General features: G+C 49.3%; 1 protein-coding gene across 3 annotated transcripts in view; it reads left to right on the top strand.

The window, feature by feature from the left end:
* Positions 1-24,020, top strand: part of KIDINS220 (kinase D interacting substrate 220) — a 163,485-nt gene that overhangs the window by 133,222 nt on the left and 6,243 nt on the right. For all 3 annotated transcript variants that reach the window (XM_026655303.2, XM_026655297.2, XM_026655292.2), the window contains one exon: positions 6,185-6,331. In XM_026655303.2, coding sequence (XP_026511088.1) covers positions 6,185-6,331 — 147 coding nt within the window. The remainder of the gene's footprint in view (positions 1-6,184; positions 6,332-24,020) is intronic.

The raw sequence follows: 24,020 nt of genomic DNA, 5'->3' as shown, positions 1-24,020 counted from the left end.
TCGTTTTGTTAGTATTAAAATGCTCTAGTTAAAACTGTTTAGTTTTATTCATAAAAGAAACTGGAATATCTTTTACTATTTACAGACCATGAAATAATTATGAGATAATTAATTGTGAATATCAAAAGTGAGTGTGTGGGTGGGGAACTATTAGCCAAAACTATTTGGCAAGTAGGAGACTAAGAAGGCTAAGAATGTAAAAGTGATTATAAAAGGTAAGTATTGGAAAACGTAAAGGTTACATAAGAAGGGAATACAAATAATGCTCAACTATTGCCGTATGTGCCTGCAACAGCCTCTCTTCTTGTATACCTAGTAGCCTCTCTATTGTTTGAAATCATAAGACTAGCCATACCAGATCTGACCAGTAGTCCATCTAATCCAGTAGTTTATTTCCAGCAGTGTGCAGTGCCAGATGCTTCAGAGGAAGGTGCAAGAAAGCCTGTAGTGTGGGCAGTTATATAGTTCAGAGGGAAAAGTGCTTCCTAACATTAATCAATTAGTGATTGGCTTATACCTTGAAGTATATGAGGCTTTATATCCTTTTTAAAAAAATTAAATTGAATATTGTCTAGTGTAGCTGTAGGTGTTCTCATTATCAAGAGTAAATGTGATTCTTTCCTTGAATCTCTTAAACTCTCTTAAAGGTCTCTTCATCTTACCTTTGAAAGTGAAATACTTAAATAAAGAGAAAAGAGAGAAACACTATACAGAACATAAATACATTCTTCATTGTTCACAAAGAATTACAGGTAAACCCCGATTAACTGAACTGTAGTTAACTAAAGCACAGTTTTGCATCTCAGAGTTTACCTGTGTGATGTTGAGCTTCTAAGCTTTGAAGAAGTGGAATTTTTTTGTAGTGTGACCTATTTAAAGTGATGGACCTCCACAGGAGTTTAGCTTCAGTCCTGTGGTGCCTAGATGTTCCACAGTGCTGAAACCAAAATTCCATAAGCAGGAACTGTGAAGGCTAGGTGGGTGCACTGCTAATAGAACTAGCACTTCTGATGGCTCTGGGGACAGCTGGAATAACCAGATTACAGATAGAGGGCTCTGCTTGTACCAACTTTCAGAAATGTCTCTTCCTGCTGTGCACTTTCCGTCCCCAGCACTCTGTTCTGTCTTGCACACAGATCTTAGATTTCTGTGCACAGAGCTAAGCTTTGCAAGAGTGGGCTCTGTTCCTGCAAAATTTAGGGGCTTTTGGTGATTAACATCATTTCTGCAGAATTTAAGAGTTCCACAGGGCTGAGCCCTTTGGTTAAGTAATCCTGTGATTATACAGAGGTTTTGGATGTCCTCTGAGACCTCTGAATAATAATGGGTTTATGTGTGTTGGATTATGATGCCAAAGGCAGAAATTAGTTTTCTAGAAAAGGAAGAGGAAGGATTGAAAAACTGAAGTGTCACAGCAGAATGTGTGATGATAAAAGTAGGGTAACATTCTATGGCCTGCTCTGAAATTCCAGATGATATAGTGCAGTGGTCACCAACCCATAGATGATAATCGATTGGTCGATCCTGGAGCCTGTGCCAGTCAATCGCAATCTCCAGCTGGTAAAAGTCTGGCGGTGCAGTAGGGCTAAGGCAGGCTCCTTGCCTGCCCCAGCCCCACGCCGCTCCTGGAAGTGGCCAGCATGCCCCTGCAGCCCCTGGGGGATAGGGGTCTCTGCGCGCTGCTCCTGCCCGCAAGCACCGTCCTCGCAGCTCCCATTGGCTGGGAACGGGGAACTGCGGCCAGTGGGAGCTGTGGGGGCGGTGCTTGCAGGCAGGAGCAGCACGCGGAGCCACATGCCCCACCCCAGGGGCCACAGGGGCATGTTGGCCGCTTCCGGGAGTGGTGTGGGGCCACGGCAGGCAGGGAGCCTGCTTTAGCCCCACTGCGCCGCTGCCCACGGTAAGTGCTGCCTGGTGGGAGCCCGCACCCCAGCCCGGAGCCCCCTCCCAGAGTCAGCACCCCATACCCCCTCCTGCTCCCCATACCCCCTCCTACACCCCAATCCTCTGCCCCAGCACCCCATACCCCCTCCTGCATCCCAACACTCTGCCCCAGTCCAGAGCCCCCTCTTGCATCCAAACTCCCTCCCAGAGCTTGCACCCTGCACCCCCTCCCGAAACCCAACCCCCTGCCCCAGCCCGGTGAAAGTGAGTGAGGGTGAGAGAGAGTGAGAGACGGAGGGAGGAGGGATGGAATGAGCAGGGCGGGGCTTCAAGGAAGGGGCAGGGCCTCGGGGAAGGAGCAGGGTAGATCCTGGGTTGCACTTAAATTTTAAAAGTGATCTTGTATGTAAAAAGGTTGGAGACCACTGATGTAGTGGTACCTTTAACTATTTAGATGTTTATAGTTTACTATATATGGAATGCTTAAGGGTGTCTTTGGAAAGGAAATATTTCACCACAGTCTCATATGGAACTGATGCAACCGAAGTTGTTAATCATGCTTGATCCAAATATTTGCACATGGCCAAGAAGATAAAGCCTAGATACACGGTTAAACTTCAGTTATCCAAAACTCCCTGTTAGCTAAAACAAGGTCACAATACTAAGAACTGTTAACTATGTTCATTATCCAAAACTCCAACTATTCAAAATTATTTAATGAGTTCCATTACATTTGATAATTAAAGTTGTACTGTATAGCATTCACTCTTAGACAGCACTTTTCAATAACTATGTTCTTCTGTGAGTAGAATTAACTCTTTCTGGACTTTCCCAATTATACTGATATTTTTACATTGTTTTATTACCACTAAATAAATGTTACAATATTTTGAAACCTCTCTTATTCCTTTTAAATATGTAGAAATACATTTAATGTTGAAATCTCTTTCAGCAGGGGTCTGTCTTGGGTCCAGTACTATCCAATATTTTCATTCATTACTTGGATAATTGAGTAGAGTGTGCGCTTATAGTATTTGCAGATAATACCAGGCTGAGAAGGGTTGCTAACACTTTGGAAGACAGGATTAGAATTTCAAATGACCTTGACAAATTGAAGAATTGGTCTGAAATCAACAAGATGAAATTCAGTAAAGACAAGTGCTAAGTACTACACTTTAAAAAAGGAAAATCAGATAGCTACAAAATGGGGAATAACTGGCTAAACAGCAGTACTGCTGAAAAGAATGTGTGGGTTATAGTGGATCACAAATTGAATGTGAGTCAACAATGTGATGCAGTTGTGAAAAAGGCTAATATCATTCTGGGGTGTATTAACAGGAGTGTTGCATGTAAGACGTGGGACTTAATTGTCCCACTTTACTCAGCACTGTTGAGGCCCCAGTTGGAGTAGTGGGTCCAGTTCTTGGCATCACGCTTTAAGATGTGGACAAATTGGCGAGTCCAGAAAAGAGCAACAAGAAAGATCAAAGGTTTAGAAAACCTGACCTATGAGGAAAAGTTAAAAAAAACTGTCCATGTTTAGTCTGGAGAAAATAAGATTGAAGGGGTATTTGATAACAGACTTCAAATATATTAAGGGCTGTTTAAAAGGAGGACTGTGATCAGTTGTTCTCCATGTCCACCAAAGGTAGGGCAAGAAATAATCATCTGAATCTGCAGCAAGGGAGATTTAGTTTAGGTATTAGGAGAATAGCTATTATGGAATCCCCATCATCAGAGATTTTTAAGAACAGATTAGACAAATGCCTCTTAGGGATGGTTTAGGTTTAATTGGTCGTGCCTCAGCACAGGGTGCTGGACTTGATGACCTCTGGAGGTGTCTTCCAGCCCTAGATTTTTATGATTCTGTTATTCTGTTTTAAGGGAGACAGTTATAGAGAACTATACTTATTTGCTTCAGTGTGTACTCTTTGTCTCTTGTGTTTTTCTGTAAACCATTGTGTCATAGTGTCTGGAGTGGTTCATGAGCATTAGTGCCAATCTCAGGGCAGACTGTCAAGAAGCAGGGCAGAGACTCCAAACTGGGTTATATTTCTATAATTATATTTCACCAACCCAGTAAGAAATATGAACTCTAAAGCACTATAACAGTCTTAAAACAGAGTCAGAGGCAGTCCCCTTGATATTCCAGTCTATCTTGCTACCCAGTCAAGCTGGACTTAGTGATAGTTGGTTGCTATACACCAAAGAGCACAAAATATTCAGGTTGCTCTGAGTCCCAAGAGAGCAGTCACTTACCTCAGGTCATTTTATACTTTAGATCTCTCTCCAAAGACAATGCTCGTAGCCAATCCTGTAATAAAGTAACTAAAGATTTATTGACTAAGAAAAGAAATGAGAGCGTTATTACAAGATTAAAGCAAGCAGACTTATATACACAGATGAGTTAGTGATTTTAAAAGATGACACAGTTGTAGTAATCTGTTAGCTCTGAAGGGGAAATTGATATATAATTGATATATAGAATTATACAGGCAAAAGAGGTCTTGATGGAATTTCTCTGTTTTTCTCTATGTAACGTGATAACTTTTGATCACCACATCCGACGAGTTCCAAAATTTCAGGGAATGTTCTAGGTGTCAGTGGGCAGAACCCCTTTGCTTTTTGTGAAATCAGAAGAGAGAAATGGGGGGAGGGAGTCTGAGACCCTTGCATCTGGTTCACAGATCCAGCAGCATCCGTCATCTTTGTAATTGTCTATAAATCAAAGCAGCCATTAACACTTTCCTGCATAACAATACCCCTCATCTCCTCTCTGCCCATGTCCCAGTACAGTTTAAAATTTTGACATCCTGAAAGATGTATCTCCCAGATAGACAAAAAAGAAATAAGAATAGTTGAGGGGAAAGGGAAGCACATACAGCCCCTGTCATGGGTGGGTTGGGTGATGGTCGGAGGGGGATGGTGGGCCACTCAGACCCTTGAAGAGAGGAATTGAGAGGCACACAGGACCCGTGGTATTCGGGGGAGAATAAGGCACAGTGGTATGGGGGACACCGAGCCCCAGCCATGTGCTGGAAGGGTGAATGGAGGGCACACAGAGCCCCTGTCATGGTGGAGAAGAGGGAAGGGAGGAATGAGGGGGCACACAGTTCATGACACAAGTGGAGAATGTGAGACCCTGCATACAGGGAGGTGATGAGGGAGGTTGGAGGGAGTCTCTGAAATAAAGAAGGATTGGAGGATGGCAAACAGGGAGCTTGTGATTGGGGAGGGGAGAATGAAGGATGGTAGGAGCCTCTGGTGTGTGCAATGAGCTTGACCTACAGAAGCAACTAAGTGTCTGACCCTCTAGCATAAATAACAGGTGTTTACTTTGAAAAATATTCTTTTCCAGTGTAGATATCATGATTGAGTAATGAGTGTTTTTCATGGGCGCTGTGTAAAACTTTCAAAGAAAGCCGTATTTTACAGATTGCCCTACATCGATTAATAATTAGAGCCAATTTACAGTTTGAAACATATCACTAATATAAAGCAACAGAGGGTCCTGTGGCACCTTTAAGATTAACAGAAGTATTGGGAGCATAAGCTTTTGTGGGTAAGAACCTCACTTCTTCAGATGCTCGAATATCTTGCTGATGGGTGTGGCATAAGAATCTAGATGGACAGTTTATCTGGATATATTTTAACACTATAGTGAAATTGCATAAACGTAGATTTACATTTCTTCCCCTTCACCTTGCTTTAGCCACCTCTGTATCGTGGCACAGAGACCCCACAACTTTTCTGCGAATTTAGAGCCTTGTTGTACTGGCCACCTGCAGATGCATTCATTTTCCCTCCCCACGCCCTCTTTGGTGTTACTCCCAGAAGCTGAGAGAGTCACCCTACGTCATCTTAGTCTGAAGTTAGCATGAAGAGTTTGGGTAAAACACTGGAATCCAGATTGTTTAATACGGCCTTGTCTTGCTTTTAAAATTTGACCTAATTAAATCTATGCAAATCCCTAATGGTGACACTGTAGTTTTAACCCTTGCTTATATTGATATATTAGTTTGTTATATCTTATATTGATTTTTTAATTAGTTTGGTTAAACAAGAACACTTTTCTAGGATGGACAGTGTCTCAGCCATTTCCTTCTAATTATTATTGTTATTACTACCACCATATGTTAGTATTTTCCAGTATTATATTTAGATAATTTGGCACTAATTATGATAATCTTACTTTTTAGTTCCATATCCAAAAATGCATATAATTGAAGACAGTTTGATTTGCATCAGACATGCTGAGCATTTGAATATGTTGTTTGTGCACATTTTTCCGCTTGCATAGGGAACAGGAACAGTCACAGGATCAGCCACTGGAGGATCACATGTGCCTTTGAGCTCAATGAATGTGGAAGCCGTATGTGAGAAGCTGAAGCAGACAGAAGGGCTGGATCAGAGTATGCTACCTCAATACTCTGCAACTATAAGAAAGGTGATCCATTATTACACTTCAGTCATTTACATGGCATTGAAACACAGGAATGCATGTGTAGAAAAAATTATTTAACTGACTTATTGCATGAAAAATCTACTGAATCATATTGAATGTCAAAATAATATTTTTTTATCTATGTATGTTCAAAGTAATGCAGGTTTCAGAGTAGCAGCCGTGTTAGTCTATATCCGCAAAAAGAACAGGAGTACTTGTGGCACCTTAGAGACTAACAAATTCATCTGAGCATAAGCTTTCGTGGGCTACAGCCCACTTCATCGGATGCATAGAATGGAACATATAGTGAGGAGATATATATATATATATATATATATATAACCTTTTCTTCTTCTTCGAGTGCTTGTTCACGTCCATTCCACATTAGGTGTGCGCGCGCCGCGTGCACGAATCGTCGGAAACTTTTCCCTCAGCGGCTCCCGTCGGGCCCACAGGGTCCCCCTTCCCGCCAGAGCGGCGCCCCGCCCTCGCGTATATATATCCCTGTCGGCCCGACCCTCCCTCAGTTCCTTCTTACCGCCCGTGGCGACGTTGGAACAACTCTGTCTCTCGTCTGAGAGTGTCCCTTAGCATAGCCATTAGCAGTAGTTAGTAGTTCATAATACAGTTAAGAGTTTTAGTGTTAAGTAGTTGTTTAGTTCTTCTAAGGACCAAAATCTCTTGGTGATAGGGGTTTGGTCAACCCCGGCACCGGCCCTGGGCGGCGGGGCATGCCGCACGCCCAAGACTTTAAGGCGTGTGCCGCGTGCCGCAGGCCTATGCCAGTGAGCGACCCGCACGAGTCGTGTCTCCGTTGCCTCGGGGAAGCTCACCAGAAGGAGCGCTGCAAAATTTGTAAGGCCTTCAAGCCCAGAACCAAGAAAGAGAAGGAATTTCGCCTTAGGCAGCTCCTCATGGAGGCGGCGTTACAGCCCTCCTCTTCCGCGGCACCGTCCGCTTCGGTGCGGAGTGCCCCGGCATCGGTCCGCGACCCGACACCGGCGGCACAGACTAAACCCACGGCACCGCCAAGGCGGGAACACGCCCGGCACCGTTCTTCTTCGCCGGCCAAGTCGAAGGGCCAGCCTAAGGCCCGGGGGCACTCCCCTCATAAGAAGGCGGCACCGGCGAAGCCCGCAAGTGCGGCCAAGGCCGTGACGGCCCCGGTACAGGTCCCGGCACCAGTGGCTCCGGCGCCGAAGGGCCCGTCGAGCCCCGGGACGAGCGCGTCGAGTGCGGAGGATGGGCTGGAGGAACTGTTGGAACAGCCCTCCACCCCGGACACATTTGAGGCGGCGAAGGACCTCATCGAATTGTCCTCCGAAAGCACACTCCGCGCTACTGACATTCCGCCGCGGCTGCCATCCAAGGGCAAACCGGCGATGATGCGCCCGTCGCGGTCGCCATCTCGGCACCGTTCACGGCGCCGGTCCCGGTCGAGCTCCGCCTCGGTGGACTCCCGGCTTCCCGCCGCACAACGGGCCGCGAAACAGTCAGGGCCCGATGCGAGCGTGGCACCGCCTCAGCAACCCGGCTCGAGCAGGCGCCGGGACGCTTCGATGGCGAGACTCCCAAGACCACCCTCCCGCAGCCGCTCCCGGTCCCGCGGTCAACGGTACCGTTCCAGGTCCAGATCGGCACGCCGATACTCACGGTCCCGGTCCAGACGGCACCGCTCCCCGACACCGGACCGGCACCGCCCCACGGCACCGCCGTGGCCCTCTAGGTCACCGTCCCTAGCGTCGGAGGAGGGCTCGGGTCTTTCCAGATATGGCCGCAGAGGGTATGCCGCTAGAGAGCACGAGGCCTCTTGGCAACCGCATTGGAACCATCCTGGGCAGTGGCCATTCTGGACACCGTGGGCCTATCATCAGCAAGGCCCTCCATCTAGAACTTCGAGGTCGGGTCCCTCAGGAGACCGGTCCCGCTCCCCACGGTGCCGCCCTACCTCCCGGGCGGAGGCCACGGTCTCCAGACCACCGGATGCAGAGAGGGCGGGCTCGGCACCGTCCCTGCCTCGGGACAGGGGGCGCACCCCGGAGGGCCGCCCCGCTGAGGAGGAGCTACAGGAGGACGAGGAAGCTCAAAAAGCCATGACCTCCTCCTCCTCGCCGGACGAGGCCGTGGCGGGCACGACAGTATCCGGCCCTCCCCCTATTGACCATCGGGCACACCAGGACTTGCTCCGCCGGGTGGCCCTCAATCTGGGTCTACAAGCAGAGGAGACGGTTGAGCAGGAGGATCCGATGGTGGACATTCTGAGCCCAGAGGGTCCCTCCAGGATCGCGCTCCCGCTCATAAAAACGGTCCAGGCAAACTATAAGACCGTATGGCAAACGCCAGCCTCCTCTGCGCCAACCGCAAAAGGCGTAGAACGGAAGTACTTTGCCCCGTCCAAAGGGTTTGACTTTCTCTTCTCCCACCCGACCCCATGTTCGCTGGTCGTCTCGGCGGTTAACGAACGGGAAAGGCATGGCCAACAGGCCCCGGCACCCAAGGCCAAGGAGGCAAAACGACTAGACCTATTTGGCAGGAAGGTCTATTCGTCCGGGGGCCTCCAATTGCGGATAGCAAATCAGCAAGCGATCCTAAATAGGCATAACTTTAACTCATGGGCTTCTGTGTCCAAGTTCAAAGAGGCCTTGCCTCAGGGATCACAACCTGAGTTCGCGGCGCTAGTGGACGAGGGGAAGGCGGTGGCCAAAACGTCGTTACAGGCCTCACTTGACTCTGCCGACGCAGCCGCTAGAACAATTGCGTCAGGCGTAGTGATGAGGCGTTCTGCATGGCTGCAATCCTCGGGCCTTCCCCCGGAGGTGCAAAATACCCTCCAAGACTTGCCGTTCGAGGGTACGGGTCTGTTCTCAGAGCAGACTGACGCCAGGCTACACAGCCTCAAGGACTCTCGGGCTACCCTTAAGTCCTTGGGGATGCACACCCCTGTGACACAGAGGAAGCCGTTCAAGCCCCAACCTCCACAGAGGCAATATCACCCTCGCCCTCGACAGGAACCATACCGTAGACGGGGCAGGGACAATAGACGTAGGCGCAACAATACGCCTAACCAAGGCCAAAACCAGGGCCAAAACAAGACGCAGCCGGGAAATAAACAAGGATTTTGAAGCTGCGATCGAGGACAGCGTACCCATCTCTTCCCCGGATCCACCCCTGGGTTTCAGGGACCGCCTGTCCCATTTTTCCCGTGCCTGGTCTCATATAACATCAGACCGCTGGGTCCTGCGCACGGTGGAATCAGGTTACACCCTCCAGTTCTCCTCGCCCCCTCCCTCCCACCCACCACCCCCGTCCCTCTTCAGGGACCCCTCTCACGAGCAACTCCTCATACAGGAGGTACAGACCCTCCTCGAGGCGGGGGCGGTGGAGGAGGTTCCTCTGAACTTCAGAGGAAGAGGGTTCTATTCCAGATACTTCCTCATCCCCAAAGCAAAAGGGGGCCTCGGTCCCATCCTGGATCTTCGCAAGCTGAACAAGTACTTGCAGAAGCCACGGTTCCGTATGGTCTCCCTTGGTACCATCATCCCTTCCCTGGATCCGGGGGATTGGTACGCTGCCCTCGATATGAAAGACGCCTATTTTCACATTGCCATTCGCCGAGCTCATCGGCGTTTCCTGCGCTTCACTGTCCAGCAGCGCCATTTCCAGTTCACGGTCTTGCCCTTCGGCCTGGCAACAGCCCCACGTGTCTTCACGAAATGCATGTCGGTGGTAGCCGCCTTTCTTCGAAAAAGACGGATGCGCGTCTACCCGTACCTGGACGATTGGCTCCTAGCGGGCCGGTCGGAGGCAGAGGTCCGCGCCCATGTGACACTGGCGTTGCAAGTATTCCGGGAACTCGGGCTGTTGGTCAATGTGCCCAAGTCATCACTAATCCCCACACAAAGACTGGACTTCATAGGGGCAGTCCTGGACTCGGTAGAGGCACGGGCAAGTCTTCCCGTATCCCGATTCCTGGCTATCAAGGAGGCCGTAACCTCCGTTCAGCGATTCCCTACGACCACAGCCAGATGTTGCCTACAACTCCTGGGGCACATGGCAGCGTGCACGCACGTAGTCGAGCTCGCCCGTCTACGGCTCCGACCGCTGCAGCTGTGGTTGGCTCAGGTATATCGCCCCAACAGAGACCCCTTGGACATGGTCGTCACGGTCCCGGCTCGGGTATCGGATGCCCTCAATTGGTGGCTCAACCAGCAGCAGGTTTGCGCAGGGGTCCCGTTCACCGCCCCACAACCGACTCTGACGCTAGTAACAGACGCGTCGGACCTGGGTTGGGGTGCGCACCTAGGGGACCAGCGCACTCAGGGCTTGTGGTCCAGGGAGGAACGGCTGCTCCACATCAACCTGAAGGAGCTGAGAGCGGTTCGCCTCACCTGCCAGACCTTTCACGCCACCATAAAAGGACACAGCGTGTCAGTTCTGACAGACAACACTACCGCGATGTTTTACATAAACAAGCAGGGCGGGTCCCGGTCCTCTCCCCTCTGCCGCGAGGCTCTCCTCCTCTGGGACTTCTGCATAGCCCATTCAGTACAACTTCGGGCGGCGTATCTCCCCGGGGTCCAGAACGGGCTGGCGGACCGTCTCAGCCGGTCCTACCTCAGGCACGAGTGGAGGCTGAGACGGGACGTCCTCCGTTCCATTTTCCTGAGGTGGGGGTTTCCCCAGGTAGATTTATTTGCCAGCAAAGACAACAGTCAGTGCCCGCAATTCTGCTCGTTTCAGGGTCACAGTCCAGGCTCAGTGGCAGACGCCTTTGCTATCCCATGGGGTGGGAGCCTGAAGTACGCCTTTCCCCCGTTCCCACTCATTCACAAGGTCCTCCTAAAGGTCCGCAGGGACAGGGCGACAGTCATCTTAATCGCCCCGGCGTGGCCACGCCAACACTGGTTCACAACTCTGGTGGAACTCTCCGTGACCTCTCCGATAGCCCTTCCCCTACATCACGACCTCATCACTCAGGATCGGGGTCACCTACTCCACCCGAACCTGTCATCGCTACATCTCACGGCATGGCTACTCTCTGGCTAAGTGGGGTGGAGCACAGGTGCTCACACGAGGTTCAGCAAATCCTACTTGGCAGTAGGAAACCCTCCACGAGGGCAGCCTACCTGGCTAAGTGGAAGCGCTTCTCCTTGTGGTGTGTGCCTCACCACTCGCAGCCTTTACAGGCCTCGATACCTCTGATCCTCGATTACTTGCTGCACCTCAAGCGTCAAGGCCTCGCCCCCGCTTCTATTAAGGTGCATCTGGCCGCCATTTCGGCGTTCCACCCTGGGGAATCGGGCAGATCCGTGTTCTCCAACCCCACGGTGGTCCGTTTCCTCAAGGGTCTGGAGCGGGTGTTCCCCTACTCGCGCCCTCCTATACCCCCGTGGAACCTCAATCTGGTCCTCACTAAACTTATGGGGCCGCCCTTTGAACCCCTGGCCGCTTGCTCCCTCACGCACCTTTCATGGAAGGTCGCGTTCCTCGTGGCCATTACCTCGGCTAGGAGGGTGTCCGAGTTGAGGGCCCTCACCTCGGAGCCCCCTTATACCATTTTTTACAAAGACAAGGTGCAGCTTAGGCCTCACCCTAAATTCCTCCCGAAGGTGGTTACGAATTTTCACATGGGGCAGGACATTTGTTTACCAGTATTCTTCCCTAAGCCCCATACGGACCCGAGCCATCGCAGCCTGCACACCCTGGATGTTCGGCGGGCATTGGCCTTTTATCTGGACCGTACCCGGCCTTTCCGTAAGTCGTCTCAGTTGTTCGTGGCCATTGCGGAGCGCATGAAGGGCCAACCGATTTCTACGCAACGCCTGTCGGCGTGGATAGTGCACTGCATACGTACGTGCTACGAGCTCGCCAACACGCCTGCTCCTCAGATCAGGGCTCACTCCACTAGAGCCCAGGCGTCCTCGACGGCCTTCTTGGCACAGGTCCCGCTCCAGGAGATCTGCAAGGCAGCCACCTGGTCGTCGGTGCATACCTTCACAGCCCACTACGCGATCCACCATCAGTCTAGAGATGATGCAGTGGTCGGCAAGGCGGTGCTGCAATCAATTATTCCTTGACTCCTACCCTCCTCCAACGGTAAGCTTGCGAGTCACCTAATGTGGAATGGACGTGAACAAGCACTCGAAGAAGAAAAGACGGTTACTTACCTTCTGTAACTGTTGTTCTTCGAGATGTGTTGTTCACGTCCATTCCACTTCCCACCCTCCTTCCCCTCTGTCGGAGTCACCGGCAAGAAGGAACTGAGGGAGGGTCGGGCCGACAGGGATATATATACGCGAGGGCGGGGCGCCGCTCTGGCGGGAAGGGGGACCCTGTGGGCCCGACGGGAGCTGCTGAGGGAAAAGTTTCCGACGATTCGTGCACGCGGCGCGCGCACACCTAATGTGGAATGGACGTGAACAACACATCTCGAAGAACAACAGTTACAGAAGGTAAGTAACCGTCTTATGTTCTCTGTATGTATATATATCTCCTCACTATATGTTCCATTCTATGCATCCGATGAAGTGGGCTGTAGCCCACGAAAGCTTATGCTCAAATAAATTTGTTAGTCTCTAAGGTGCCACAAGTACTCCTGTTCTTTTTGCAAAGTAATGCAGCTTCTTTAATGCAAGGAAAATGTCCTGAATACTTTGTTATCTTGTATTTAAAACTGAGGTAAGGGCCGTAGTCACTAAAGTGAAAAGTCAAAATGTGGTTTTTCTTGCAAAAAGAATATCATACATTATTGTAATTAATTTACCATGTTCAATTTACCATGGTAATTTTCTTAAAGCCTGCATTTAATTTATTTTTTTTACTCTCAGATGAGATTGTATAGTCTTTTACCTTATTTTAGATCAAGGAAAAAAATTGTCTGAAGTCTCTTCCTCTCTCCTTTCCAAAGTCCTGTTCTGTTTTCTGATAAATTAGGAGATAGTTCTTCCCCAGTTTAGTCCCTTATCCTGACAGATATATAAATGTTATATATGGAATGTTCTGGATGTGTGCAGAATACTAAAATTCTACATAGCCTACTGAAAGGCCTAGTACTGTGAAACTGGGTGCTCTGTGTGAGAGTTAACACAGGAAAATTACTTCTAAAACTACCATCTCTACATGAATCAAGCAATTTATTACAAAAGTCTAATCTCAAAAGGTATTCTTTTCCCCCTGGTAGGGTAACTACATTTTTTTTCAAAGACTAAAAATAGGATCCCTGTCCCAGAGGGGTATTACAGATAAGTATTTTGTCAGGAAAGTGTGTAAAGGAGGATTTTGGCAGATATAGTATCTGTAGGGAGTCAAAAGGGGAGAAAAGATCCCCTTTCCTCCCTCCCATAGCTTTTCAGCATAAAAGTTGGAACATATTACAATAAAGTATGGGCATCTATTTACCCTTCATTGTTTTCTCCAAGACCCAGCCCTGTGACTCTATTTTCTATTCCTGTATCTGCAGTCCCTGCAGTTATTTTATAGAAATCTCCCATGCCCTACGATTCCCATATCTCTTAGTCTTCTCATTTTATTTTTATATACTCCCCCCTCCTGTTTTCTGTTTTTTTTAATTTTCTATACCTTTGTTTTTCCTCACTTCATCCTCTCTCACCTTCATTCAGTCCATTCACCCTTTCTTCCTCCCTCTTTACCTCTCACCCTTCCATATCTCCCTCACTTTCTCTGCCACACTTATTCACGCTCTCATTTATTCTGTCTTCCCTCTCATACGCTAAAATAACTCCCTTGTGTCTCCCCCGCCTTTTCACAATCCAGTGCTCCCTACTGATGCCAGGAAAATGAAGAGCAGCGTTGAGGCTGGGTCAGTAGCCATTTTTGTATTAGGGTGTTGTTGAGCTTTCTGTAAGTTCTGATTCTTCTTTGAGTGCTCGTTCATGTCCATTCCATATTAGGTGTGTGTGCTCGCCACATGCACCGGTGCTGGAAGTTTTCCCCTCAGCAGTATCTGTAGTGGACCGGCTCTGGCGCCCTCTGGAGTGGCACCCACATGGGGCGGTATAAGGGGCACCGCCGGCTCCCCCCACCGTCAGTTCCTTCTTGCCGCCAGTGACAGTGCTGGAATGTCTGATGCTTTGGCTAGCATTGATTCCTTCTCTGTTCTTGCGAACTTTGAAATCCTGTAAAATAGTTATACATAGTTAGTAGTTTTCTTAGTTACCCTTAGTAGTAGTTCTCAAACTCTCCATTAGTCCCGAATGGGACCTGGTCAGGGCATGCCCCGGTCCCCAGGCTTTAAACCCTGTGATCGCTGCAAATGGCCTATGCCCGTCAGCGGTCCCCATACCAGCTGCTTAAGGTGCTTAGGCGAAGGGCACATAAGTGACAAGTGCCGTATCTGCAAGCCCTTCAAACCTAGGACGAAGAAGGAGCGCAATATCCGTCTAAGAGCATTCCTAATGGAGTCGTCACTCACTTCGGCGCCGGAGCAGCGGTCCAACTCTGCACCGAGCACTGTGGCCTCTGTGTGCAGTGCTCCCCCAGCGCCGTCCACGAGCCGGCACCGGTCTCCCTCCATGGCTCCAGTCAAGAAGCCGAAAAAGACTGTGGGGGAAATTGTCCTACCTCCCGCAAGGGAAAGGAGAGGACAGGGGATGAGCCCAGGCCCATGTCAGGCAGCTCAACATCACCCTCAGGAAGTCAGTTCCCAGCTCAAGTCGAGCAGTGCAGCCCATCCCATGCCTTGCCTGTGACTCCAGATAGCAGTGCAGGCCCCGGCCAGCTTCAGGTGCCGTCGACACCCGAAGCTCTTCAAGCAGCTCAGGAGATCCCGACGCTCCTGGTGCCACCCTCACTGGCTCCTGCAGAATCCTGGTCTTGGGGAAAACCCGTGTTGGGACCTATGCGTGTGTCCCCATCTCAGAGGTACCTTTCCCCATCGAGAGGGACGTCCTGCCAGTGTTCGCTCACCTGCAGCCGTCACACCTCAGGATGGGAGAGGCAGGCTCAGCGGAGCCCTCTTCAGTCCCCTCACCAGGGGCACCGATTGAGGGACTTGAGGTGTACCTCGCCGTTAGATTGGTGCAGACCCTCTGAGGCACGTGCCACCTGGCAAGAACTCCGGGACCGGCCCCGACCATCTTCAAGGTCCCAGGACCGATCCCGGGACCGATTGGGCACCAGAGACCGCCAATCGCTGGGCCATCATCCAAAAGGAAGGTCACCCTACTCAGGACAAGAGCCACTGCACAGCCTGATCCTGGTCTCCCGGGACCGATCGCTCTGCTGGTGGCTCGGAGCGAGGTTCCTTGACTGTGGGACAAGCCCTGGTACCAACGGTGCCGACAACATTATCAGTACCAAAACCTGTCCCATGGCCCCAAGAGCAGTGGCTGGTGCCATGGATACCGTGGAACCCTTGGGGGTTCTCCCAGGCTGTCCAATTGGTGTTGGGAGCCTCAGAGAGGCCAGCGGCCTTGGTATCCCATCCCCCTCAGGAGACTTCAGGGGGTAAGACCCCACAGGTCCAGGAGGACCAGGGGAACAAGCTGCTGAACCACGAATGGACATGGAGGTTCCCGTGGCACCAACATCGTCCTTGTCATCGCCAGACGAGGCTATCACGGGGCCCAGTCACCCAGTTCCTCAGGATGACGCCAAGGCGCACTTGGAACTTTTGAAGAGGGTCGCTTCTAACCTCGGGCATCAGGCAGAGCAGCTGGAAGAACCCTCAGTCTCTCTGTTTGACATCCTCTGTTCCTTGGCTCCTGCCAGGGTGGCTCTACCCTTTCATAAAGGGATTTCTAAGATCACTAATGCCCTGTGGCAGACCCCCTCTTTCCTGGCCCCTATCTCTAAAAGGGCCGAACGTAAGTACTTCATGCCAGCCAAAGGGCATGAGTATTTATACTCCCACGCAGCCCCCAATTTCCTTGTGGTCGAGGCAGTTAATCACAAGGAGAGGCAGGAACAACCCGGGGCCACCCCCAAAAATAAAGACTCAAGGAGTCGGGATCTTTTCTGATGTAAGGTTTATTCATCTTCCAGCCTTCAGCTGAGAGTGGCTAACCACCAAGCCTTTCTTCACCAATATGACTTCAATATGTGGCAAGCCATGGCCAAGTTCGAAGGGTCACTCCCCGAGGCTTCCAAGAAGGAGTTCCGAGCGATCCTCGATGAGGACAGGACCGCGGCCAGGGCGGCTTTCCAGGTGGCGTCAGATACTGCGGACGCTGCTGCCCGCAAAATGGCTTCCGCTATCTCGATGCAGCGAGTCTCCTAGCTGCTCCTCTCTGGGTTGTCCACCGAAGCTCAGCAGTCAATACAGGACCTACCCTTCGACATCAGGGCCCTATTGATGGAGCAAACAGACAGCAAATTGCATGGCCTCAAGGACTACCTCACCACCCTAAATGAAGCCTGGGCCTTTACATCCCAACCCCGGCACGTAAGCAGTTCAAACCGCAGCAGGTGCAGGGCCAGGGGAGTCAGCCTCGGCAGGACTAGCCCTATAAACAAGCCAAGGGCTACAAGCGCTGTCTGAGCCACCTGCCTCCACCCTCTGCCCAGTCAGGCTTGACCTGTAATAAGCAGGGGGCCAAATGGTCGTTTTGAGGGTGCGCCCGAGGGCGACCTACCAGACTATTCCAGAAGGATCCATCCTTCCCTGTATTCTCCAACCGCCTCTCCCTCTTCCTCCCTGCCTGGACGGCTATAACCTCGGACTGATGGGTTCTCAGCACAGTGGAACAGGGTTGTACCCTCCAGTTCCTTTTTACCCCGCCCCCCATTCCCACCCACTTTCCCCATCCCTCTTCAGGGACCCCTCTCACAGGAGTCTCCTTGCACAGGAGGTAAAGGGGTTACTACAGCTGGTTGCGGTGGAAGAAGTTCCTCTTGAGTACAGGAACAGGAGGTTCTATTCCCAGTACTTCTTAATCCCAAAAGCCAAGGGCGGTCTACAGCCCATCCTGGACCTGTGAGACCTCAACAAGTACCTAAAGAAGTTAAAATTCTGCATGGTTTCCCTGGCTTCTATTATTACCTTCCTGGATTCGGGAGACTGGTATGCCACCCTCGATTAGAAGGACACATACTTCCACATAGTGATCTTTCAAGGACACAGACGCTTCCTCCGGTTTACGGTGGGGCCCCACCACTACCAGTTTGCAGTCCTCCCATTCGGCCTGGCGAGAGTTTTTACCAAGTGCATGTCAGTGGTAGCGGCTTACCTCAGCCTTCAGGGTATCCGGATCTACCCATACCTCGACTATTGGTCGTCAAGGGCAGCTCCAGGTCTCAAGTCCAAAGGGATGTTGCGGTTCTTCAGGCCATGTGCCACTCTCTGGGCCTACTGGTAAATGACAAAAAGTCGAAGTTAGTGCCGGTGCAGAGGATAGAGTTCACCAGAGCGGTCCTCGACTTGACCTGCGCCAGGGCATTCCTGCCGCTGGAAAGGTTCTACATGTTGACGAACCTCATCACAGAAGGCTCCGCATTCCCTCTGACTACAGCCGGGGTCTGTCTGCACCTCCTGGGTCCCATGGCAGCGTGCACATACATTGTCTGCCATGCCAGACTCCGAATGCGGCCCCTGCAACAATGGCTGGGGAAGGTCTATTCCCAGTCCAGAGACCTCCTGGAAAAGATTGTTGTCATTCCCCAGGCGATACTTACCTCACTGCGATGATGGACCGACCGCAGGACAGTCCTGGAGGGAGTTCTGTTCAACAACCCCCCCATCACTCCATCAAGTTGGTGTTGGATGCCTCAGACCTCGGTGGGGGTGCACATCTCGGCGACCTCCAGACACGGGATGTGGTCCCCAGAGGAGGAGAAGTTGCACATAAAGGTCAAAGAGCTCCGAGCAGTCCGGCTGACGTGCAAAGTCTTCCTGCCCCACTTGTTGGGCATGATGGTACGAGTACTGACAGACAACACAGCCTTGATGTTCTACATCAACAGGTAAGGGGGAGCGTGCTTGTCGACTCTCTGTCAAGAAGCACTCCATCTATGGGACTTCAGCATCAGCCACGAAATCCACCTGGAAGCTTGTCACCTTCCCAGTGTCGAGAATACGCTGATGGAGCAGCGCAGCAAGGACTTCTCCTCTCACCATGAGTGGTCGCTCCATCCAGAGAGAGCCTGCATGATCTTCCAAAGGTGGGGAACTCCCCAAGTGGACTTGTTCGCTACCAGACAGAACAGGAAATGCCACCGGTTTTGCTCTCTGCAAGGTCTGAGCAAGGGCTCCCTCTCAGAAGCCTTCCTCCTATCGTGGTCAGGGAGTCTAATGTAAGCATTCCCTCCAATTCCACTCATCAGCAGGGTCCTAGCAAAGATCAAGAGAGACAAAGCGCAGGTGGTTGTGATCGCCCCGGCGTGGCCTCGCCAATATTGGTTCGGCACACTTATGAGCTTGTCCCTCCCTGGCCCCTGTGCAACCGCCCGGACCTCCTGTCACAGGACCACAGCCAGCTCCTACACCCCAACCTCAAGTCACTCCACCTCTCGGCGTGGATGCTGCGTGGCTGAACCCAGAGGTATGGACCTGTTCGGAAGGAGTCCAACAGGTCCTCCTGGGGAGTAGGAAGCCCTCAACCAGACTGACTTACCTGGCCAAGTGGACGAGGTTTTCCTGCTGGGTGTCTAAGCGTGGCATCTCTCCCTCGCATTCTTCCATATAGGCTGTCCTGGACTACCTGCTCCATTTGTGGATCCAGGGCCTGGCACACTCTTCCATTAGAGTGCACCTAGCGGCCATCTCCGCTTTTCACCTGCTGATCCAAGGACAGACGGTGTTTTCCCACGACATGACAGTCAGATTCTTGATAGGGCTCAAGAGACTCTTCCCCCAGATACGGACTCCTATCCCACAGTGGGATCTTAATTTGGTCCTCTTCAGGCTCGTGGACCCACCCTTTGAGTCGCTGGGTTCCTGATCTCTTTCCCACCTGTCATGGAAGGTCGCATTCCTGGTGGCGGTGACATCGGCAAGACAGGTCTCTGAAATTAAAGCCTGGACCTCAGAACCTCCGTACATGGTCTTCTACAAAGATAAGGTTCAGTTGCGGCCCCACCCAGCCTTCCTGCCAAAGTTGGTCTCCAACTTCCATGTGAACCAGGACATCTTCCTTCCAGTGTTCTGTCCCAAATCGCACAAGACCAGTGAGGAGATGCGTCTTCATGCCCTGGACGTCTGGAGGGCCTTGGCTTTCTACTTAGAATGTACCAAGCGCATAGGATGAATTGTGCATAAGGACCTGTTATGACGGTTCCGCCGCTGCAGATTGTCAGAGCCCACTCAACGAGAGCGCAGGCGTCTTCGGCAGCCTTCCTGGCACGCATCCCTATTCAGGACACCTGTAGAGCCGCAATGTGGCCCCCTCTGGTCACACGTTTACCGCTCATTATGCCATCACTCAGCAGGCCAGAGACAACGCTGGGTTCAGCAGAGCTGTGTAATTTACACATCCGTGAATTCCTACCCACCTCTAGGGGTACTGCTTGGGAGTCACCTAATGTGGAATGGACATGAGCAAGCACTCGAAGAAGAAAAGACAGTTACCTTTTCTGTAACTGGTGTTCTTTGAGATGTGTTGCTCATGTCCATTCTGCAACCTGCCATCCTTCCCCACTGTCAGAGTTTCCGGCAAGAAGGAACTGAGGGTGGGGGGAGTTGGCAGCGCCCCTTATACTGTGCCATGTGGGCGCCGCTCCAGAGGGCACCAGAACCGGTACCCTACAGATACTGCTGAGGGGAAAAACTTCCAGCACCAGTGCATTTGGCGAGCACCCCCCCCCCCAATATGGAATGGACATGAGCAACACATCTCGAAGAACACCAGTTACAGAAAAGGTCACTGACTTTTCCCATGTGTATGTCAGAGTAAATACAGGGGAATGGTGGTTCAAGGGCTCATGTAATAGGTGTTCATTTGAAGCTTCATGGGTGCTGGTTAGAGGGAAGGGTAGGATTTCAGCTAGTAATAGGGTTGGTGGGAGGTCATCCTTATAGTGTATGTGCAGTTAGCTGGCTTGCTTTCACTTCCCTTGTCTCAACTGGCTAGTCCGGAAGGATGCAAAAATCAGAGACACATGATCACCCTGTCCTCAAGGGCTGTATGGAGGGGACTCTTCCTGGGAGGAGAGCATTTTGTGCTGGTAGAGATGTTCCAGGCATACCCCCAAACCAGACAGTAAAATAGTACATGATGTTTTTTACTAGTGCCACTGATTAAACCTAAAACAGAGCCAGATCCACAACATGCTCAGTAATAATAATAATAAAAAGTTTTAATATCTCAAAATCTGTATTGACACTTTTTATAATTACCAATCAAAACCCCTGGGTATGTGCTGAAATACATTTCCCTGATTTTCCACATACATTTTAAGATTCCAGAAGAGACCATTAGATTATTTAGTATGGCCTCCTATATAACAAAGGCCAGAGAATTTCACCCAGTTACCCCTGTATTGAGCCTGATAACATGTTTTTGACTAGAGCATATCTTTCAGAAAGGCATTCAGTCTTGGTTTGAAGACATCAAGAGAGAAAGGATCCACGACTTTCCTTCATAGTTTGTAGTAATGATTAATAACCTTTGCAAATGTGTGCCTTATTTCTAATCTGAGTTTGCCTGGCTTCAGGTTCCAGCCATTAGTTCTTGGTTCATATCCAGGCTTCGCCTTGAATAGTCTTACAGCTTTATAGGTTCGGAGCCAGGAAGTAGTTTATGGAAATTATACTCATAGTGATCTCACACTAGCCTCTGTGCATACTCAAAAATGCTTTTATAGCCATTACCTATAAAATCGAGTGGCCATGTACATTGGCCAAACCGGACAGTCTCTACGTAAAAGAATAAATGGACACAAATCAGACATCAAGAATTATAACATTCAAAAACCAGTTGGAGAACACTTCAATCTCCCTGGCCATTCGATTACAGACCTAAAAGTCGCAATATTACAACAACAAAACTTCAAAAACAGACTCCAACGAGAGACTGCTGAATTGGAATTAATTTGCAAATTGGACACCATTAAATTAGGCTTGAATAAAGACTGGGAGTGGATGGGCCATTACACAAAGTAAAACTATTTCCCCATGCTCCCCCCTCCCCCCACAATTCCTCACATCTTCTTGTCAATTGCTGGAAATGGACCATTTTCATTACCACTACAAACAGTTCTTTTTCTCTCCTGCTGATAATAGCTCACCTTAACTGATCACTCTCCTTATAGTGTGTATGGTAACACCCATTGTTTCATATTCTCTGTGTGTGTATATATATATATATATATCTTCCTACTGTATTTTCCACTGCATGCATCCGATGAAGTGGGCTGTAGCCCACGGAAGCTTATGCTCAAATAAATTTTAGTTTCTCTAAGGTGCCACAAGTACTCCTGTTCCTTAATCATATTTATTCAACTCTCACCTGGGATGTACTGTCATAGTACTCATTCTATCTGGATTAAATAGCAAAGATTCCAAATCACTCTCCAAAGATGCAAAAATAACATACTGTGCATTTATTTATATTCGTTGTTCTAATTTATGAGGGTTGGTGACAAACTGGAGATTTTTCTGCCCCACTCCCTTCTCTTTTTGGGACCCAGTTATTTCGGGATTGGATTATAAGAAAAGAGGTTTCCGCTATTGAGTAGATCAATTTAGGAGAAAATAAAAGGGGGAAGCCAATTCATTCTGCAAATAATTGTGGCTCATGAACTGACTCTGCATGTCACAATTGTGAAGCAGAGGAAACCCCTCAGTCCCAAATCCTTGTCCTGAAGTAGAGATCTCAAATTAACAGGAAATATTTCGTATCAATTCCCATAATTCTTAACCCCAAATATCTGTAAAGAACTTTAAAAAAAAAAAAAAAAAAAAAGAGTAAAATGTCCTTTTTCATATGTAGGTAAATAAGGTATCTCATCCTACAGTTCTCATCTATTTAATCTGTCCTGTCTAAATTAGCTTCATATCCTGCAACACATTCCACTTATATCTCTCACTTTGTGTTGTCACTGATACTTAGATGGATGCTTTATAAACTTTATTTTTTTGTCCCTTCTCTTTATCCTTCTTACCCTCTCTGTAGTGCCCTTTCCTCACTGTTATTTATCAGAGTACAATCCAGATTAATGATCAGCTGTGTCACCCCTGCCCTGCAATGTTGGGTGCTTTAATTGCTTGCTGAAGTAGCTCCCACCTGGACCACTCATAAACAACTTGCCAGAATGCAAGCCACACCCTTGGTGTCTGTGTGTAGTTGCAGCCTGCCAGCCACACTTGGGTTACACTCTGGCTCTCACCAGTTGTGGTTATACTGCAGGATGACTTGAACACACACCCATTCCCAGATTTCCCTCCAGAAATGTATGTCCTGTACTGCCCAGCCCTCTCCCGAACACTACAAATTATAATGTCCGTTATTCCTTTAAGAAAATAAGTGGAATTACCCAGATGCTTCAATTTAAATATGCTGGATTAGATAACACAATAAAATGAGTTTATTAACTACAAAGAGCTATATTTAAAGTAAGTACAAGTAATGAGGCATAAAAGTCAGAAATTATTACAAGAAAATTAAAGATAAGACATTTATTAATACCTAACTTAACAAACTACATCAGATTCAAGCAAAATTTCTCTCTGTATGCTTTCAGCAGTCTTACTCACCAAACCCTGTAGGTCAGGACCCCTTCTCCGAGAGTCCAACAAATGCTGCCTTTGTTGCTTCAGGTACAGTTAATGTGATGGGCAGGGAGATAGAAAGTGGTGCCTTGGTGTGTTTATTCCTCCTTTTTATAGTTTCAGTCCCCCTCTTTAAAAACATTTCTAGCTGGGCACTATGAGACAATGAGTCAATGTGGAAGGATGTTCCCTGCTGCTTTTTTTCTCACCTGTTTGAGCTTTCTTGGTTTCCCTCCCTGCTTGATGACTCTGTTTACTGCTTAAATGCAAATTAAGCAGAGCACACATTCCTTTGTTTAGGACAAACCTGTTTGCCACCCTCAGTTTGGGCAGGGCTGTGGAGTTTGGAACATGTGTGAGCAACAGTGTACAGTGGAATCTCATAACATGACATACAGTGTTGCCACACATATTTTATCAGGGCAATACTGACCAGCAAATTTCGAGTTTTCAAATACCTCACAAGTCATACTTTGTACTAAGATTATTACAATAGTATGTAGGGTATGAATACAGGAGTGTATTCTGTCACACTCACCAATAACAGATTATCCCTTATTCCATACAATTTCTCTCTGGTGCTACATAGTATGGTACAATCCATCCACTCACCAGTGCCTCTTGAAGCAGGAAAATCCTGGTCTGATTAGGAGTTCTGGACTGCTGGAGGCAGTTAGGGTTTGGGTAGAATCTTTCCTGAGCCATGCTTTTGACCTTTGTGTTACCTCTTATCTCTGTATGTTGGTCTCATGTCTCCACAACTACACCTCTACCTCAATATAACGCTATCCTCGGGAGCCAAAAAATCTTACCGCGTTATAGGTGAAACCGCGTTATATCGAACTTGCTTTGATCCGCCGGAGTGCGTAGCCCCGCCCCCCCCGGAGCACTGCTTTACTGTGTTATATCAGAATTCGTGTTATATCGGGTTGCGTTATATTGGGGTAGAGGTGTATTCAGGTGTGACTAAAATTCTAGTAAATTTGTTCCTGATCAATCAGTTGTTCTTTAGAGTAACACATGACTTTT

Source organism: Terrapene carolina, unplaced genomic scaffold (genome assembly GCF_002925995.2).
Source record: "Terrapene carolina triunguis isolate 2854851 unplaced genomic scaffold, T_m_triunguis-2.0 Scaffold42, whole genome shotgun sequence".
Lineage (NCBI taxonomy): Eukaryota > Metazoa > Chordata > Testudines > Emydidae > Terrapene > Terrapene triunguis.
The sequence above is the reverse complement of the archived record's forward strand: the minus strand, read 5'-3'. Positions and strand labels throughout refer to the sequence as shown.